Source organism: Peromyscus maniculatus, chromosome 4 (genome assembly GCF_049852395.1).
Source record: "Peromyscus maniculatus bairdii isolate BWxNUB_F1_BW_parent chromosome 4, HU_Pman_BW_mat_3.1, whole genome shotgun sequence".
NCBI lineage: Eukaryota > Metazoa > Chordata > Mammalia > Rodentia > Cricetidae > Peromyscus > Peromyscus maniculatus.
Genome location: NC_134855.1, coordinates 133,986,497 through 134,006,682, shown reverse-complemented (window position 1 = coordinate 134,006,682; position 20,186 = coordinate 133,986,497). Strand labels below are relative to the sequence as shown.

The following is a 20,186-nucleotide window of genomic DNA, read 5'->3' as shown; positions in this document are numbered from 1 at the left end:
AAAACCAAAAAAAAAAAAAAAAAAAAAAAAAAAGGTAAGTTTCACGTTTTGTGTTATATATATATCTTTACCACACTTAGAACAGGAGGCTGGAGATGCAGCTCAGGTGACTGAGTGTTTGCCTAGCATTTGCAAATCTCTGGGTTCCATCCCCAGCGCTGCAAAAATCAAACACGGTGGCACACGCTTATAATCCTAGCCCTTGGGAAGTAGAGGCAAGAGGATGAGAAGCTACATTCCAAGTTTGAGGCTGGAAAGCACTTGGTCAGCATTCACAAGGCCCTGGGTTCAATCTCCAGCACTAGGACTAACAGCAGACTGGTCATGAGCCCACCCCTGATCTTCCCTAGAAACACAGCAGACAAAACATGTCATGTATGTGAGAATAACAAAGCTGGAGGACATGCTCCAAACTGCACAGAATTAACAGAAATTGAAACACTGGATGAAAATTATCTCTGCTCCCTTCAATAAGTCTCAACGGTGCTCCATCACAGACTGGTAGTATAAAAAAGAATGCAGCCGGGCGGTGGTGGCACACGCCTTTAATCCCAGCACTTGGGAGGCAGAGCCAGGTGAATCTTTGTGAGTTCGAGGCCAGCCTGGGCTACCAAGTGAGCTCCAGGAAAGGCGCAAAGCTACACGGAGAAACCCTGTCTCCAAAAACCCAAAAAAAAAAAAAAAGAATGCAGAGTAGGAAATGATCAGAAAGGAGGATTCCTGATCCAGCACAATGTGCTGCCCCTAGAATCTTAGCACTCAGGAGGCAAAGACAGGAGGATTACCCTGGGTTCTAGGCCAGCCTGAGCTAGGTAAGACAAACAAGAAAAGAGTGCTGAGGATAGTTTAGATGATAGAGTGCTTGTTTAACACACAGGAAGTGCTAGTTCTAGCTTCTGGATCACATAAATTGAGCACTGTAATGCACATCTGAAATCTCAGCAGTATGGGTATAATCTCAGAAGGTACAGGACAATCAGAAGTTCAAAGACATCCTCAGTTATACAGTGAGTTCAAGCCAGCCTGAGCTGTTACACGCCATCTCATAAGCAAGAGGTAGGAGATGAGATGGCTCAGTGAATAAAGACTAATGACCTAAGTTCCATCCACAAGACCTACACAACAGAGACAGAACTGACCCTACAGATGACCTCTGACCTCTACACATGCACTGTGGCACGTGCCTGTGTACATACGTACGTAAAATAAATATAACTGTTAAGAGTAAAGGATGGAATAAAGACATTTAAAAGGGGAGAGAAGGATTAGGTGACGGCTCAGAGAGTAAAGCACGTGCCACAGCATGAAGAAGGGAGTTTAGATTCCCCAGATCCAAGGTAAAAAAGCAGGTGAGAGAGCCGGGTATGGTGGCGCGCACCTTTAATCCCAGCACTCTGGAGGCAGAGGCAGGTGGATCTCTGTGAGTTCAAGGCCAGCCAGGGCTACACAGAGAAACCCTGTCTTGAAAAAACACACACACACAAAAAAAAGAGCAGGGGGCGTGAGGGTGACAACACACTTGTAATCCCAGAGAGAAGGAGAAAAGGGAACTTCCCAGAGCAAGCTGACTAGCCAGGGTTAGCCAAAATGGTGCTTTCCAGCTTCCGAGAAGACACCCTGCCTCCAAATACAAGATGGAAAGTGACCCAGGAAGACACCCAATGTCAACCGTAGACCTCCACACGGCCACACATGAAAACACACACACACACACACACACACACACACACACACACACACACACACACACCAGGTGTGAGCAATGGCCAAGGGAAGGCCATGTGAGGACAGAGAGGGATAAACTCAGATAATCCCTGGTCTTTGTATTTCTAAGAGTCAGGGACTCATTAGAGCCTGAGCAACAACATTCGGCCGGACTGAGCCGTCGCCTCCCTCCTTCCCTATCTACGGTCTACACATGTGCACGACAAGGCTGCAGCATTCAGACATCAACCCAGGGTGCTGCTGGGATACCCTAGGGCGTTGCCTCCCCACACTGACTCCATCTTAGGAACCTTTATAAAAGTGGTCACCAGGAACCTAATTTGGATATGGCCTTCCTCACTCCCACTGACCAGACAGCCATACTCCCTGTCAGCAGTTAAAACCTCCACTGTACTTCAAGAAAATAGATCAGAGAACTTGCTCTTGGTCTGTTTTCACTTAAGAAAAAGAAAGCCTCGTGTTTTAAATTCTCCAACCGAAGAAAGCAAACATTCAAGCCAAAATGGTCTCAGATATGTGGTCTTACACTGAAGATGCAGAGAAGTCAGCTTCTGGGAGCCTGGGACCAGGGGGGGAGAGGCTTGTTTTTGTGCCTGCCTGCTTCCCAGAGAGGAAGGCAAGGCTGGAAACAGAAGTCCAGCTCTGAGCAGAGCCTGCACCTCTCCACAGAGCACGAGAGTGCAAAGAGGCAGCTGGGAGGCTGAGGAAATGGCTCAGTGGTTAAGAGCACTGACCCCCGTGAACCCAAGCCCCCACTGGCCCCCACAGGCACTACATGCACTAGGCACACAGACAGACATGCAGGCAAAACACCCACACTGAGCAAACAAATTAGTACTTTTTCGTTACTAGTAAGGGGGGAAAGAACCTGCTGGAAGAGGCTGAAATGTGAAAGTTATTTACAAACACTGGGACAAGGACTTGGGGAGGGGGTGGGGGGAGGGACAGGGATGGAGGGGGATGGGGCACCTACATAAATGTCCATGTAAATTCTTATACCCACCCACTCCTCTCCTAGTATGTGGTAGTTCCTCTTCTAGAAGCTCTCAGCCCTTCTGGATTGCTCCCTTGGACTACAGTCATAACCTGATGTGCTAGAAGTATAAGACAACAGACAGCCACTGACCCTTTCTGGGCTCCCTACAATACCTAGCACTGTGCACTGCAAGGGTCTCCTTGTTATCCTGTTGAGACAAACACTGTTTATCTCCTCCAAGTCCTGAGTGGATGGCTATAAGGTCAAGACTACCAAGGGTGGAGACTTCAGACAGCTTCAAGGGAAGGGAGTTGTTTACACAGGTATTTATTGGTAAAAATTCATTAAGCTATACTCTTCAGACTCACCTGCTTTACTGTAAATAAGTTACATTTCAATTACACACACACACACTCTCTCTCACTCATAGAGTTGGGGTTGGAAGAGCTGGCTCAGTGGTTAAGAGCACTGGCTGCTCTTCCAGAGGACCTGGGTTCAATTCCCAGCAACCACATGGCAGCTTACAACCACCTGTAACTCCAGTTCCAGGAATCTGGGGCCCTCATACAGACATCCATGTAGGCAAAACACCAATGCACATGAAATAAAAGTAAGCAAATCAATTTTAAAAATTAAAAAAGGAAACTCCTATATACTGCTATGCCAACTTTTTCTCAGGTCTCTAAATCCTCCCAAAGTGGGTTAAAAGGGAGAATTAGTCAGATCATTTGCATGGGGGGGGGGGATACTGGGACAGAGTAAAAGTCAATGTCTTCTTAGCCTTGTCACAGAGAAGAAACGTAGCCATGGCAGCCCCTGAAGTTTGGGATCCTCCACCCAGGCTATGCCAGCCGGCCAAACCACCTACAGCCACTTAGAACTCCAAAGAAAACAAACCCCAAAATAGCAACTGTTCATTCCATCTCTTCCGTGCTGGCTTGCTGCACAGCACCTTTTTTTCCCAACCATCCTGGCTCGGTTGGCAACACTGAGCCACAGTGCCAGTCTGTCTGTCAGAAAGCATCAAGGCAGGAAAACTCAGTCTGCAGGGGGCTGTGTCCCTGTTAACAAGGCACCTGGCCTCTCTGGGCCCGGGATACCCTCCTATGTGACAGAACGAGCTCTGGAGTTCTCTGGCTTTCCAAAGCTTCTCAGGAGAAACAATGTACTGTGCAAGTTAATAAAACTCAGGAGAGAGCCACTAGGATGGGCACTCCTTGGGACTTGGGGTTTTAAAGGTCCTGATTTAGAAGCAGAGAGGAAATGTTTTCCATATTAGAGGCTTAGCTGTTCAAGGCGGGGCCGGGCCCTACACTGATGCCTTTGGAGAAAAGCCTGCTCCTCTTCCTGACACTCCCAGCATCCCAGCAGAGATGGTGTTATCACTGCCTGACATTAGAGCACAGCTAATTCAAACACTCGAGGTAGGTCAACCTTAACAACTGGTCCCTTTCTCCACTACCCTTACACAGGAGACAATCCTCTCTACACCCGATGACCTCACAGGTGGGTCAGTGAGGAAGTAAAATCCTGTCAAGGGATGTATCCCTGGTGCTTAACTGGTCACCGTTAGAGTTTTGTTCAGTAAAACCTGAGGCTGTTCAAACCAAAAAGAAATCTGTGTTTGATTCACCAAATGGCTAGGCTGTTATGGAGCCAGGAGAAATGCCCTCCTGAATCTGTGCTGTTGCCGGGATCCAGGCTCAAGGGAGCAGCCGAAAGCCATTATCCGGCTCTAGCCTCTGAACTAGAGAATCAAAATGGAAACACCTCAGCACCTTCTACAAAACAGCCTGTGGCTGCCCTAGACTTCACAATGAGCAGGGTTATACTGAGCGAGCTGTCAACCAACAAAATGAAGGCTGAGTTACTACATCTTTTTATGCAGCCAAACTGCTTGGAGCAGCACCAGGCTCTCTGGAGGTTACAGTGATGTGGCACTTGTTGACTCTGAGAATGACAGAGCATGAAGAAGTCTATCTTCCTTTTACTGCTGAAAACATAAAGGCCCAAAGGTGAGAAGGCACTTGCTCAAAAAAACACAGGATTAGAAGCAGAACCTGAGTGCACAGTGTCTTGAGGCCTCAAGGCTCTGACCTTTGTGGGCAATTCAGAGTAGTCAGAGGCAGGGAAGCCAGGAGGTTAGGAATCCAGGGGTTTGTGAGTAAGACAAAAGTCTGGACTTAACTGAGAATGTATAGTTTTAGAAACAGAGGTCGTGTTGTCATCCGAGAGAGGTAATAAACATACAAGGAAGATTACATCATTTTTAAAGGGCTAGAAAGATGGCTTAGTGGTTAAGAGCACTTGCTGCTCTTACAGAGGACCCAGATTCAATTCTCAGGACCCACACAGCAGCTCACAACTACCTGTAACACCAATTCCAAGGGATCCAACATCCTCTTTTGGCCTCTGTGAGCATCAGGTGTACACAAAGTGCACACAGTACATATATACATATAGGCAAAAACACATATGCAAAATAAAATGTATAATTTTTAAAGCATTTTAAATGATTTATTATTTTATGTGCACTGGTATTTTGCCTGCATGTATGTCTGAGGGTGTTAGATCCCCTGGAACTGGAATTACAGTTGTGAGCAGCTGTATGGGTACTGGGAATTGAACCGGAGTCCTCTGGAAGAGCAGCCAATGCTCTTAATTGCTGAGTCATCTCTCTAGGAAACCCTGCCCCCTCCCCTCCCTTCTTTTTTTTGTTTTTGGGTTTGTTTGTTTTTTTAAGACAGGGTTTCTCTGTGTAGCCCTAGCTGTCCTGGAACTCACTCTGGAGGCAAGGCTAGCCTTGAACTCAGAGATCCACTTGCCTCTGCCTTCCGAGGGCTGGGATTAAAGGCGTGTGCCACCACACCCAGCCACTCCTCTTTTTTTGAGACAGGGTCTCTCTAGGTACCCTGGCTGCCCTGGAACTCATTATGTAGATCAGAATGGCCTCCAACTCACAGAGATCTGCCTGCCTCTGCCTCCCAAGTGCTGAGATGAAAGGCGTGTGACAGCACACCTGGCTTATTTTTAATTTTGTGTGTGTGTGTGTGTGTGTGTGTGTGTGTGTGTGTGTATACATGGGTGCCAGAGGTTTCAGATTCCCCTAGAGTTGGGAGTTATAGGCGGTTGTGAGCTCCCAAAGTGGGTACTGGAAACTGGCCTTGGGTGATCTTAAACACTGAGTGATCTCTCTAGCCCTAGATTATATAATTCTGAAGATCAGAGCTAACCAGGTGAATCAGCCAGGCAGCTGAGAGTGAGCCACACAATAAATAAATACCAGGAAGCCATGAGCCTGCTAGTTAAATGGGGGTGGGTCAAGGCAGTTTATGTAGCAAGGATTGTCCTGCTCCCTGAGGCATGCCACTTGATATAGCTTCAGAGTGTGTGTGGGGATGGGGGGGGGGGGGGGGACTGCTATTCTTTCTCTGTTCGGCTGCCCAAGATGTGCTGGCACAGGAAAACAAGGGCAAAGTAACAAGAGAAAGAGCCGTGATGGCTGGGGCTTCCCTCACAAGAAAGCAAGCAGCTCCTCTACCCTCCCTGTCCTCACAGGCAATGACGGATAAAAAGCCCTTCAGAATGCTGCAGAGAGATAACTGCTGGTCCTCACATAGTGTGGGTGCGGAAAGTCCCTCAGTATGTACCTCAACACAACTCAAGTTCTTTGACTTAGCACCTAGGGTTTTCTGAAGCAGACTGCAGCCTGCCTAACTCTCCTCACCCTCCCATAACACGTGGCATATGCTAATCTCTGGCTTCCACACCCTGGCTTCCACAATCTCTACCCGGAATGGTCCTTTTCTTTAGTTTCTTCTGTACCCCATTCACAACCAAGACCCATCTCAGAAACACCCCCACAAATGCATACCCCCTGGCACTGTCCGACTCTCCCAGTTGGAAGTCTTCTGTCTCTTGCCACACTGTGACTGAATACCAATGGCAGTATACTTATTAAGCTAGCTGGCCGCCTCTACAGAGTCACAACTGTGTCCCAGATGGCCCATGCAGACAGTTTCACAGTGTGCTCAAAATGTTTGCGGAATTGGGTGGAACTTAAAACTACCAGCCTATGTTCTTTGCCATCATCATCTAACAGAAATAAACAGCCCACCCTGGGAGCCATCCAGGAGCCCAGCTCCTAGTTCTGGGAATAGCTAGCTCTTTTTCTGGGATGATTTGTGTGGCCTGGCTTGGTCTGGCCTCTCTGCTTCTTACCTCTGAACTAAGAATAATGGTTCTTGTCAGAGAAGCTGAGTGTTTTGAGATGAGCAGCTCTAGAAAAAGATTCTCAAGTTCAAGGCCATTATTTCAAACTCTCTTTAGCCTTGTGCACCATTTACCAACTAATGCTAGAAACTCCAAGCCTGTTTGCGGCCAAACGCCTCTTCTTCCATCACAAACACCCTAGTGTGTAGCAGCTGAGAGCTGCACTGAGGACTCTTGGGGAGCCTGTGGATTCTGTGTTTCCAGAGTATAAGGATTTCCGTCTCAAGTGTGGAGACAGTTCAGTTTCAGGCCCGCTGTGCTCTCCAGCATCCTGGTAGAAGTCATCCACGAGCCCACAGCGTTCAGTTAGCAGTGCTCTGTGACTGCGCTCACAAGCACTGCTTGCACACTAACTGGTGACTGTACCACACCTTCACAGACTCCTCTGCCTGACCATTTCCAGAGTTGTCAGATACAGTCCAAGGGGTGCTTAGTGGACATTGGCTGGGAAATTTTAAAGCTGCATTTTAGTATCTATGGGTACTAAAAGCACAACTATTATCACCGAACTGTTTCTGATAACTTTTTTTTTGGTTTTTTTTTTTTTTTTGGTTTTTCGAGACAGGGTTTCTCTGTGTAGCTTTGCGCCTTTCCTGGGACTCACTTGGTAGCCCAGGCTGGCCTCGAACTCACAGAGATCCGCCTGGCTCTGCCTCCCGAGTGCTGGGATTAAAGGCGTGCGCCACCACCGCCCGGCTGATAACTTTTAATTTAGAAACAGATCATTCAACTTTTAAAAAGGGTCCCAGCTGGGGCTGGAGAGATGGCTCACTGATTTAAGAATACTGGCTGATGCACTAAGGACAGGTCCCAGTCCCACTGCCTGGGTGCCTCCCAAACAGTTCAAGCTAATCAACTGTCTCAGCTATTGGTTCATAGTTATGTGTTTCCACTAGTTTGGTTATTTGTCCCTGTGCTTTTTCCAATCTTGGTCTCAACAATTCTTGCTCATACAATCCCTCCTCTTTCTCACTGATTGGATTCCTAGAGCTCCACCTGGCCTTTTGGAACCTGGGGCTTATGCAGGGACACTTTGCCCAGCCTGGGAGGAGAGGACTGGACCTGCCTAGACTGAATCTACCATATTGAGCTGAATCCCCAGGGGAGTCCTTGCCCTGGAGGAGATGGGAATGAGGGGTGGGCTAGGGGGAGGGAGGGAGAGGAGGAGGAGGGAGGACAGGGGAATCCGTGGCTGATATGTAAAATTAAATCAAATTATAAAAAAAAAAAATACTGGCTGAGACAGTTTCTTCTTCTGCATAATCAGGCTAAAAAATCACAACCTAGGCTGAGCTTAGTGGAGTGTGCCTTTAATTCCAGTACTCAGAAGGCAGAGGCAAGCTTAAGGGAAGTTCCTTGTCTGTGTATTCTGCATAATGGGCGTTAACAGCTTAGATGCAAGATTGTAAAACATCGGTAGTGAACTTCTGCCCTCCAGGGTTCTCCCACTGTGCTGTAAACCTGTATTTAAGACCTTTTCTCTCCTTCAATAAACAGCATTTGGCATTAAATAAAAAAAAGAAAAAGAAAAAGAAACAAGCCAAGCTAAGGCCAGACATTTATAAGTAATAATAAGCCTCTATGTGTGATTTATTTGGGAGCTGGGTGGTGGGACCCCCATAAAAGAGCAAAAGCAAAACAACATCTAACTCCAGAACTGTCAAGCAATCAGTGACAATGAGCTACCAATATGCAAACTCTAATGGGCAAAATGCTCCAGAGAAATAAAAGCAATGGGTCTACCTGAGGGAAAAAATTAAGAAATTAGCAATCCCAGCACTCGGAAGGCAGCAGCAGGCGGATCTCTGTGAGTTCAAGGCCAGCCTGATCTACAGAGTGAGATCCAGGATACTCAGGGATACACAGAGAAACCTTGTCTCAAAATATATATATTGGCAATCATTTAGCTTTTAAAAGTCAGCCCTGGAGTTGGAGAGCTCAGTGGCTAAGAGCACTTTCTGCTCTACCAGACTGAACCCCAGTTCAGTTCCCAGAACCCACTTCAGATCCCAATTGCCTGTAATTCCTGCTCCAAGGAATCTGACTCCCTCTCCTGGCCTCTAGAGGTACCCACATACATGGCAGGCAAGCAGACACACAGAGACAATTTTTTTTAATGTCAGCCTTCTCAGTCATCATCCAAGTCATATGATCAAATCTGTCACTTTGGTATGGAGGTCTCAAGCAAACACCTTTCAGGCAGCCTTGTCTAAAGAGGCCTTCCTCTCTGAGCCTGTACAGGGAAGAGCAGCAGGGCCATACAGAGACAATTTTTTTCCCTATTTTTGTGTTTACAACTATTGTATCTTATTAGGATTACACACAAAAAATTCACAGTTCTTGCTTATGCAGATAGTAAAGAATCCATTCCTAGAGGTCTTCATTCCTACTTCCTTTTACAGGAAGCAAAACAACTGTTATTAATTGATCTAACTGAATTAATGAAGCAAATTAATCACTGGAACAAGCAATGCCTTAAAATAGATCCCAGTGTTAATTATTTTATTACTAGATAGAGTTAAACATTGGTCCATTCTCACATCCCCTCCATCACTGGTGCTTCTGATCCAGACACAGCTTTGAAAAAGCACAGCACTTAAATTGGGCGGTGGTGGCGCATACCATTAGTCCAGGACACACACACACACACACACACACACACACACACACACACACAAAGCACAGCATATACTTCCAAAAACTTTTTTACTGGGGCTGGAGATATGACGCAGTAATTTAGTGCACTTGTTGCAAAGGACCTGGGTAGGGTTCCCATTACCTACATAATGGCTCACAACCATCTGAAACTCCAGGTTTAGAGGATCCAAAACCCTCTTCTAGTTTCCATGAGCACTGCACACACACACAGACGTACATGCAGCCAAAACACCCATACATATGAAAATAAGCCTTCAATATATTACATATATATAATAAAAATCTATTAATTCCAAGTACATTCAAACACTTGATGTTCCTTTCTGCCTAAAATTCCATCAGTCTCCATAATAACTACACAATAAAACATGATTTTCAAGGTTTCTCCCCTCTCCTCTATTCTAGCTCCTGCCATGCATTACCAAGTACTCGTTTTTTCTGTTTTGGGGTTTTTTTTTGGGGGGGGGTATTTTTTGTCACAGGGTTTCTCTGTGTAACGGCTCTGGCTGTCCTCAAACTCACAGAGATCCGCCCGCCTCTGCCTCCCAGGTGCTGGACTAAAGGTGGGTGCCACCACACCCAGTACCAAGTGCTTCGGAAGATGCTTCTAGAACAGATCATCCTGTTCCTGACTATCTGTTTATCACTTCAGGTAAATTGCAAACTCCTCAGGAGCAATGAGCTGACTGTTGCCTGCAATTTACCTAGCAACGAGGACAGTATCAGCACACCTCCCCACTAAAACATGCTTACTCATCACGTACAGGAATGGAGCCAGGTCCCAGCTGCTTTCTTTTTCAGACAAACACCTGAGCAGAACCTGGTGGTACAGACCTGTAATCCCAGGTCTTCTGAGGCTTGAGGATGACAAATCCATTGTCACTTCTAGACACTGTCCTATCTGGAAGAGCTGCTAAGGCTGGAGATGCAGTCTAGAGGACTCGTCTAGCATGTGAGACGCTGAGTTTTAATACCTAGCACAGAAGTGCAGGAAAAGAAAGAAAAAAAAAAAAGACCTTTTGGGCTAGGCATGTACTCAGTTGGTAGAGTGTCTGCATAATGCACAAGGCCTGGGTTTAATCCTCAGCACCCACAAACCAGGGGTCTGTCATCCCAGCACTCCAGAAGCAGAGGCAGAAGGACCAGGAGTTCAAAAACAAACAAACAAATAAATAAGTGTTGCGGAATATTTGTTTAACTATGTAAAGATGTGTTGCTGTTTTACCTTGCCTGCCTAAGGCACCTGATTGGTCTAATAAAAAGCAGAACGGTCAATAGCAAGGGAGGTGGGACTTCTGGGCAGGGAGAGTAAGTAGGAAGAGAAATTTAGGCTCAAGGAGAAAAAAAAAGATGTCAGGGAGATACCTGGAGCCAGCCAGACATTGAAGCAAGAAAGTAGGACATACAGAATGAAAGATAAAAAGCCCTGAGGCAAGACACAGATGAATAGAAATAGGTTAAATTAAGTTAAAAGAGCTAATGGAACAAGCCTAAGCTAAGGCCAAGCATTCATAATTAATAATAAGTCTCTGTGTCTTTATTTAGGAGCTGGTTGGTAGCCCAAAGAAAAATACAACTACAAACAGGGCTATAAGTGTGGCTCACTGGCGGGGTGCGTGGCTAACATACAGAAGTTATGAGGTCTGGTCTCTAATTTTAAAAACAGACAGAGCACCCTTGGAATTAAGTGCAAGTATCTATCTATGAAGTATTCAGACCAAAAAGACTTGGAATGTCACTGGGCCACAGTGGCACATGCCTGTAACCCCAGTATTTAGAAGATGGAAGAAAAGTTCAAGACCAGCTGAGTTACAAGAGTGCAGTCTGAATGGAAATGGAAACAGAGTCCCCCCCAAGATGTATGATATCCAAATTGGTTTTGAAATCAATCCCTCAAACTTTCCAGACATGGTGGCACAAATCAGTGATCCTAGCACTTGGAAGGCTAAAACAGAAGAATCACCAATGTGAGGTCAGCCTACGCTACAAAGTGAGACCCTGTCTCAAAAACAAACAACATCCCACAAGGCAAGCAAGATAGTTTGTGGGTTAAAAGGTTGCCATGCGAGAACAGCAACTTCAGTTCCAATCCTTAGGGCCCACAGAAAAGCCAGATGTGGTGGTAAACACCTGGCCCTGGCGGAGACAACACAGTGACCAGAGGCTCACAAGCCTGCTGGCCTCAGTATACAAGCGCACAGGGCAGCAGAGAAAGAACGGAGATTGAGCCTCAAAATGCAGAGCAAAAATGACTCCCAAAAGTTTCCTCTGACCTCCACACAAACATCATAGTGTGTGCACACGAGTATAACACACACCTCAAACTCTAAGGAACATACAAACTACATAGGAATTCCATAAAAACAATGGTTCTGCTTTAGGGAGTCAGGATGTGGCCTCTGTGTCTGCATTTTTTTTTTTTCCTTTTTCTTATTTGAGAAAGGGTTTCTCTGTGTAACAGCCTTGGCTGTCCTGGAACTCACTGTGTAGATCAGGCCATCCTGGAACTCACAGCAATCCACCTGCCTTTGTATCCCAAGTGCTGGGATTAAAGGTGTGCGCCACCACCGCCCAGCTGTGTCTACATTTCTTTCTTTCTTTTTTTTTTAAAGATTTATTGGGGTTGGGGATTTAGCTCAGTGGTAGAGCGCTTGCCTAGCAAGCGCAAGGCCCTGGGTTCCGTCCTCAGCTCTGGAAGAAAAAAAAAGATTTATTTATTCATGTACTTTATGTATATGAGGGCTGTCTTCATGAACACCAGAAGAAGGAATCTGATCCCATTACAGATGGTTTGAGCCACCATGTGGTTGTTGGGAATTGAACTCAGGACCTCTGGAAGAGTAGTCAGGTGCTCTCAGCCACTGAGCCATCTCTCCAGCCCATGTCTGCATTTGTAACAATTCCCAAATGTTCCCATAGGCCACATCAAACACCAAGAATGTATAGATAGCAACTAGTATATTCTGAATTGCAACTGAAGAAGCCAATGCTCATAAAGATGAGGAAACTTGGGCAGGATTCCAGAGTACCAAGAGGTTGAGGCAGAGGCAGACTGTGAACTTAGGTCTTCTGACCCCAAACCTAGCACTAATCTTTTGATCTATACATTACAACCAAATAGATACACAGCTTTCCTTTGCCCTATATGGAAGAGGGAGGAAGTAGAGCTGGAAATACGAGCTATGGGAGAATCAAGCCAGTCAGGTACTCATGATAATTTCAATCATCCAACCTTCAGCTAAGACTCCTTAAAGAGCTGAAAGGGGCGCGCGCGCACGCACGCGCGCGCACACACACACACACACACACACACACACACAATTGTTTTTTGAGGGGAGGAAGATCTGGCTTGGTGACAGGGGAATTACCTGGCCCAAGAGCTTGTACTAAATCCCTAAACAAATGGCATGACCCTGCATGTTCTGAGCTATGCTGTTCAGACCTCTGCTGGAATATTCTGAGTACTCAGCAGCACCCACCACTGAATGGGTGAACATCCACAAAGGGTAACAGAAGGAACAGAAACTTCTGTCCTAGAGAAGTGCAGGCTTGAAACATAAGCACCAACTTTCTCTATCAGCCATGGCAGAGAGAGTTCAGACCTGTCCTCTGTGGCCCAAGGATGCCAAACCCACCCCGGTTTTCCAGTTCACAGTTGTCTAGTATCAGACCCCAAGCTCTCTGACTTCATCCCAGGCTGCTTCCCCACAGGAGACCATCCAACCTGATCCAATGTAAGACTTTCAGGAAGACAGCTCTCAGCCCAGGTAGGAAACATAATCTCACAGGCAAAGCTGTCTAAGACAGACTAAGCTATAACACAGGCCAGAGATCCCAATGCAAATCCTGTCAGCAGGGGTTGGAGGGTGGTTCAATCAGAGGTTAATCACTCAGCAGGAATGCAGCAAAGGGAATCGGGCCCCGGATGTGTGGCTGGGTGACATGAACCAGCCAAGTCCAGATTAGCGCCATCCCCTACAAAGGGGATGAGACTCAGTGAGTGAGCTTCAAGGCACTGATGATGGTAAGAGGGAAAGCACATGAAAACAGGGAGCTGTCCACCCATGCCACTATGTGGACTTCCTCCTAGGAAAGCACAATATCACCTCCAAGTACCAGGAAGAATCTCAGAGAGGAACTTCTTCTGAAGATGTCCCTATGGAGGTACAACCAGAGATTATCTCCAGGCCAGAGCAGACAGAAGACAGCCAGAATCATGATGCAAGCTCCACATGTGGGGGTTGCCAAAAGAGACTCCTCAGAGACCCAAGGACATACAAATGTGAGGAATGTCCCAGAACCTTTAAATATCCCCGTAGACTTTCAGCCCACCAGAGAATACACAAGAAGGACCACGTGTCATAAAGGCTTCTATACTCACTCAGACCTGAGAGTGCATGAGGTCATACACCAGGAAAAGAAGCCTTTCGAATGTAGGACATGTGGAAAGTCTTTCAGCAATCAAACAAATCTGAAAGCTCATGAGAGGACTCACACAGAAGAGAAGCCCTACACCTATTCCCTGTGTACCCGTAGCTTCCGTCCGTCATCCACACACCACCGTCACCAGAGGAAATGCCACAAGTCAGACTGAACTGTGTACCTTCCTCACCAGAGGTTAGCAGGGCTCCAGCTCAGTGTTTCATCTGTAGATGAAGAAGCGCGTAGCTTCTAAACAGCAAGTAGCCATTGAAGACATGACTGGTAACTTCTGGATTGTTCCCTCTATCTGTTGTCATAGTCTATTGCCATGTGTGGATAAAGAAGATGAGTCTGTTTTCTGTTCAGTAACATTTTTCTAAGGCCTTAAATAGCTTATAATTTCTGCCTGATATATATTAAATAAATGAATGGAATTGTTATAGAAGGAAAAAAGAAAAAGCACAATAAATGCCTGCTGACTTGAGCCCACTGCCTTAGATGCCAGCTAAGACTGCTGTTTCTTCTTGCTGTGCTCACATTTTCCTTCCAAATACAATCATCCATCCTCAGTGACTAACCTAGACAATCATCCATCCTCAGTGACTAACCTAAAGCACCTGTTGGTTTAGTCCAGGCTTGCCTGGAACTGGCTATGTAGTCCAGGCTGGCTTCAAACTCATGGAAATCCTCCTGTTTCAGCCTGAGTGCTGGGTCAAAGACCTGTGTGGACCCGAACAGCAAATGAACTGATTTGCTTCCATGAAGCTACAGAGATGTACCAACACAGGGTGTGACTACCAGTCTACATCGCTTAATCTTACACAACTGTGTGTAACTAAAATAAGGCCCTTCCTACAAACTCGTTTCCTCTTTATTAAAGTAAGAAAAGAGAAAATCTGAACTACCGAAAGGAGATACTTCCTTAATTAGCTACCATGCCGTAAAAAGAAATGAAACTGGGACAGTAAGTTGGCTCAACAGGTGAAGGGCACTTGCCTGGCATCTGCTGACCTGAGTCACCCCAGCTCCCACTCCACGGCGGAAGGAGAGGGCCAACTCCATCAAGCTGTCCTACACACAGAGAGACACTGAAAACATAAAGATGTGGTGGTACACATCTGTAACTCAGAATCCCTGCACTCAGGAGGCTGAGGCAAGGGGTCACAAGTTCAAGGGTAGCCTGGGCTATACATAACAAGCCCCACCTCACCCCCGCCACTGCCCATACCCCCTTAAAAAGATCAAGCAAGGAGCTGGCGAGATGGCTCAGACGGTGCTTGCTGTCCAAGCCTGATGAACTGGGGTTGAGCCCCAGAACCCAGAGAAGCAGAGGCAGAGAGCTGACTCCTGAGGTTGTCCTTTGACCTCTCACATGTGTGCTGTGCCTTGAGTGCTCCCAAATAACAACAACAATAGTAACAATCATACCCATAACAATAACAATTTAATTTTAAAGTAAAGAGGCTGGAGAGATAACTACTTGCTTAAGGGTGCTTGTCGCTCTTACATAGGGTCTGGGTTCCTAACATCAGGCAGCTCACAACTGCCTGTACCTCCAGGTCCAAGTGATCCAATGCCTTCTACCGCCTCCCAGGGCACATGCACACACGTGGTGCACATAAACACAGAGGCACACACACATACACAATAAGTAACTAAATCTCTTTTTAAGAAGATTGGGGGCCGGGCAGTGGTGGCCACATTCCTTTAAAGCACAGCACTTGGGAGGCAGAGGCAGTGGGATCTGTGTGAGTTCGAGACCAGCCTGGTTAGGACAGCCAGAGCTACACAGAGAAACTCTGTCTCAAAAACAAAAACAAACAAACAAAAAACACCCCACAAAAACAACAAACAAAAAAAAAGGAGGGGGTGGAAAAAGAAGGGAAGAGAAGAGAATCTGAGCCATATGATCAACTTTCTTTTTTCTTTTTTTTTTTTATTTATTATGTATACAGCTACAGTGTTTTGTGTACATGTGTACCTGCAGGCCAGAAGAGGGCACTAGATCTCATTACAGATGGTTGTGAGCCACCACGTGGTTGCTGGGAATTGAACTCAGGACCTATGGAAGAGCAGTCAGTGCCCTTGACCTCTGAGCCATCTCTCCAGCCCCATGATCAACTTTCTTGGGAAACAGAGTACTGTCTACAAAGGTGCCTAAAAACTTTTGGATGGTTCTTATTGGTAGGCCTCGACCTGAGGCTGGTTTCTAGTAACAATTAACCCATATAAATCTGATCAGTGGTAACTATCAGTCAAGTGCCTTATGTCTTATTCTTTCATACATATTTTAAGTAATCCTCAACTCAGCAAGGCAGAAATATTTCACAAGTGAAGATAAACTTAGGTCTCCTGGATGGCAGGGTCTACGTCCTGGTCACTTCTCCACAGGGTATCAGCTTTCTCTCTACAAGCATCTTTTAAAACCAGTTCAGTCACCTCTCCAACTGCAGAAACTAAGCTAGCCCTAGACCAAGAGCCCTGAGTTATTGATCCCTTAGCATGTGGCGGGCGCTGTGCTTGGAGCCCTGTGGGATGGGAGAGGACGTTCGGTGACACCCTCCTCCACTCCACTGTGAAGAGGCAAACTTCCCAACATGCAGACTGGCAATGGGCAGGCCTAATTACCGCTGGTGAAAGAGGACCCTGATTAAGGGAGGGCTGTCAGGGAAAAGAGCTGATTTACCAACACAGCCCTCTTCTCCTCCACAGCTACAACTGGTGTCCAGTCCACAGATGGAAGCCTGCAACTTCCCTGCATGCCCCTCCCTCTCCAGAGAGCAGCCAGATGCTTAAAACTCTTACCAATGATTAGGACGGGCTTCAGAATAACACCCTTCAAAAGCTTTCCATCCACTTAGCATCCAGACTCTGCTGCCACTGAAGGCCCACCCCCCTCTCTGTTTACCCCGCCTCTTCCCTCAATCACTATACTCCAGATACAGAGGTCTTTCAACTTCTTAAATCTTGCCAACCTCCCAGCCACCCCCATGCTGATCTCCCAGGCAGGAACAAGCCCCCCAAAGCTGGTTCCTTCGAAGACTCAGTCCAAACTGGAAGAGTCAATGAGGCCTCTAAACATCCTACTCAACAGCACCCTCCACTCACTGTGACCAACTTCTCCTGTTTAACGCTCCTCACTGACATCTCCAGAATGGTTCGTTCCTTCACTTAGTGTCGTGCCCGCCCCCACTAGCTCTCTTTCAGAGAAAGGGTCTCTCTTGTTGGTCAGGTTGGCCATGAAACTGCTCCATAAACAAGGATGACCTTGACCCTCTTGCCTCTCCCTCCCAGGTGCTGGGTTACAGGACTACAGGGACATGCATAGCCAGTACCTTGTCTCTCTCTTTAAAGTGGGGGCTGTTTGGTTCCCCTCTATGAACTTGACTGGATGCTACCTGTGCTCAGAAGTTCCAGAGTGTTTGCTATTATCGAGGAGCATCCTCAGGATAGACCACCTTTTTTTTTTTTCTTCTGAGACAGGATTTCTCTGGCTGTCCTGGAACTCACTTTGTAGATCAGGCTGGTCTCAAACTCACAAAGATCCACCTTCCCCTGCCTCCCCAGTGCTGGGGTTAAAGGCGTGCACCACCACCCACAGCTAAGAATAGACCATCTTATGAGAAAACATCAAGCAGATGTTTACAATGTTAGTTAAGCCCCTACGATATGTTGGGTATTATAAATCCTTCCAGAAGGGCAATCCACGAGTTCACAGTCCCAGAACAAACTTCCCTGGTGACCTTCTTGGTTAAATAATTGTTTGGATGACTCCTACACCCCTCTCACCTTTGGCCCACTCTCCAAAGAAGATCTGCCACTCTATGATTCATGCTCACATTGCTGTGACAAAAAGCAGAGCATTTTGACATTCTTTACAGTCACTAAAGCACTTTCACATTCATTTCCTTATGAAAACTACAAGGCACTTTCCTAGACAGACTCACAACAGGAAGTAAGGATGCCGTCAAGTATCAATCAACAACAGCACTACATCGGCCAATGGAGGCACAGAGTCCTCGTACTTCTGGTTCAGGAGGGACAGGAAAGTGGTGAGTCACAGAGGGTAAGGCTTACAATAAATACGGAAGCTCCGAGGAGGCCTGGATATGAGGCAACCAAAAGAGAATCACAGGACTAGCAACATCTTGGGCCTCAGAGGCCAGATCCTATCGAGCGGATGCGGAAACTGAGGTCTCAAACTTGTTCAATTCCACTCAACAAGTGAAGAGAGTGGGTACCAGAGGGTCTCCTCACTCCCCAACCCCCTTTTCTCTCCATAAAGGAGGCTTTTCAAGAAGACTCCCGAGTCAGAGGCCGAAGGCAGCTCAGGCTCCACCAAGGGCTCGGAGGAGGGCAGAGGTGGACCGAGACACACATAAATGACAGGGTGGGGAAAAGAAATGAGCCAAAGTGGGGGTAGATGGCAGTGGCTGGGAAGGAGGGTGAGGCCACAGGGAGCAGAACGCAGTAAACAGAGTGGACCAGCACGGAGTTACAGTGCTGTGAGATCTGGGTCAGAAGAGGCCCGACCGGGTGGGGAAGAGTTTGGAGGGAGTCTGATGGTGGAAGTGAGCCTGCTCAAGGAGACACAGAGGGAGTCCGGTGGAAAGGGGTCCCGGGCCGGGAGAGGCACCGAAACAAGTCTGGCCCAAGAGTTCCAGGGCTCAAGGAGACCCCGAAACGAGTCAGACAAAGTGCAGTCCGGGCCTGGGGAGCCTCAGGAGGGGCAGTGGAGAGTCTGATGGGGCCAGGGCCGCCTCACCGCGTTTGTTTTTGGTGCCATGCTTCTTGGCAGCAGTCAGCTCCTGTTCGATCTTCTTCTCCAGGAACTCCTGCTTCTTGCTCAGCATCTCCTCCGTGTCCCGAAGCCGCTGGATGGCCTCCTGGGGGGTCGGGCCGCCCTTGCCCGCCTTACCCCCTCCAGCCCCGAACAGCTTCCCGAACACCGACATGGTTGCTGCTCGCCGCGCCGGCCTCCCGGCGCCTGCTCCGGCTCGGCTCGGCTCCGGCGCCCGCTCCCGGCCCCGCCGCTCCCCGCAGCCGCAGGCCTCGCCTCCACCTCCGCCCCGCAGCTGGGCCCGGCCGCGCCACCTCCCACAGGCCCCCACGCCCGGGCCCGGCCGGCGTCAGGGCAACGCGCCGCTGACTACAGCTCCCAGAACACCACGCGCCCGCAGCCCCTCGAGTCTAAGGGAGGACCGTGCGCTGCACGCCGGGAGTCCGAGTCTTCCGGCTCGGGGCGTACGACGGCGCACCTTTTTAGTCTCGCCGAGGTCAAAGGGCGAGGTGGCATGCTGGAAAACGTAGTCTCCTTGGAATGTGTTCTGTAGAGGCGGGAGAACAGGAAGAGAAATAACTATTACAAAGAGAGGGATTCGTTGTATTGCTCCGTGGTAGAGGCCTGGGTTTAACTCCCAGTCCCCAAAGCACATGATCACATTGGATTCTCATAAGCAGTTTATGACGGATAATGCTGTCCCTGCTTTGGAGCCAGGTTTTCATGTAGCCTAGGCTGGCCTTGAACTCCCTATGTAGCAGAAGCTGGCCTCGAATTCTTGATCCTGCCTCTGCTTCTGGAGTATTGGAAGTACAGGTCTGTGCCAGCCTGTCCCGCCTGCTCTTCCTATTTTTATGGGTAAGTGAATCAAGCTCTGGAACCGACCAACTAACTAGCTTAATTTACCGGCCCAGTTGGTTCTCTCTACTTGCGTTAGTGGTCTTTCTACCCTTTATTCACCTAGCAGACTTTCCAAAACCGAAGAAGAGTTAGCCACCTAAGCAGTGGGTTCAAGTGCAAAGCTTCAAATCAGCCTTGAATACTGACTTGGGCAGTTACTTCTTCCTTTCCACAACTGTAAATTTGATATAGTCACAGGTCCTCTTAAAAGTGAGATCGGGCCGGGCATTGGTGGCGCAAGCCTTTAATCCCAGCACTCGGGAGGCAGAGGCAGGCGGATCTCTGTGAGTTCGAGGCCAACCTGGGCTACAGAGTGAGATCCAGGAAAGACGCAAAGCTACACAGAGAAACCCTGTCTCAAAAAAAAAAAAAAAAAAAAAAAAAAGTGAGGACAGGGTCTCCATGTGTAGCCCAAGCTGCCCTCCAACGTGATCCTCCTGCCTCTGCCTAGAG

At 47.6% G+C, this 20,186-nt stretch overlaps 1 protein-coding gene across 1 annotated transcript in view; it reads right to left on the bottom strand.

The window, feature by feature from the left end:
• Chmp4b (charged multivesicular body protein 4B) overlaps positions 1 to 19,132 on the bottom strand; it is a 43,864-nt gene extending 24,732 nt beyond the window's left edge. Inside the window, exon 1 of the mRNA XM_006992831.4 lies at positions 18,819 to 19,132. Within this exon, the coding sequence (XP_006992893.1) occupies positions 18,819 to 19,008 (190 nt within the window). The 5' untranslated portion in view covers positions 19,009 to 19,132. The remainder of the gene's footprint in view (positions 1 to 18,818) is intronic.
• Positions 19,133 to 20,186: the final 1,054 nt, after the last annotated feature.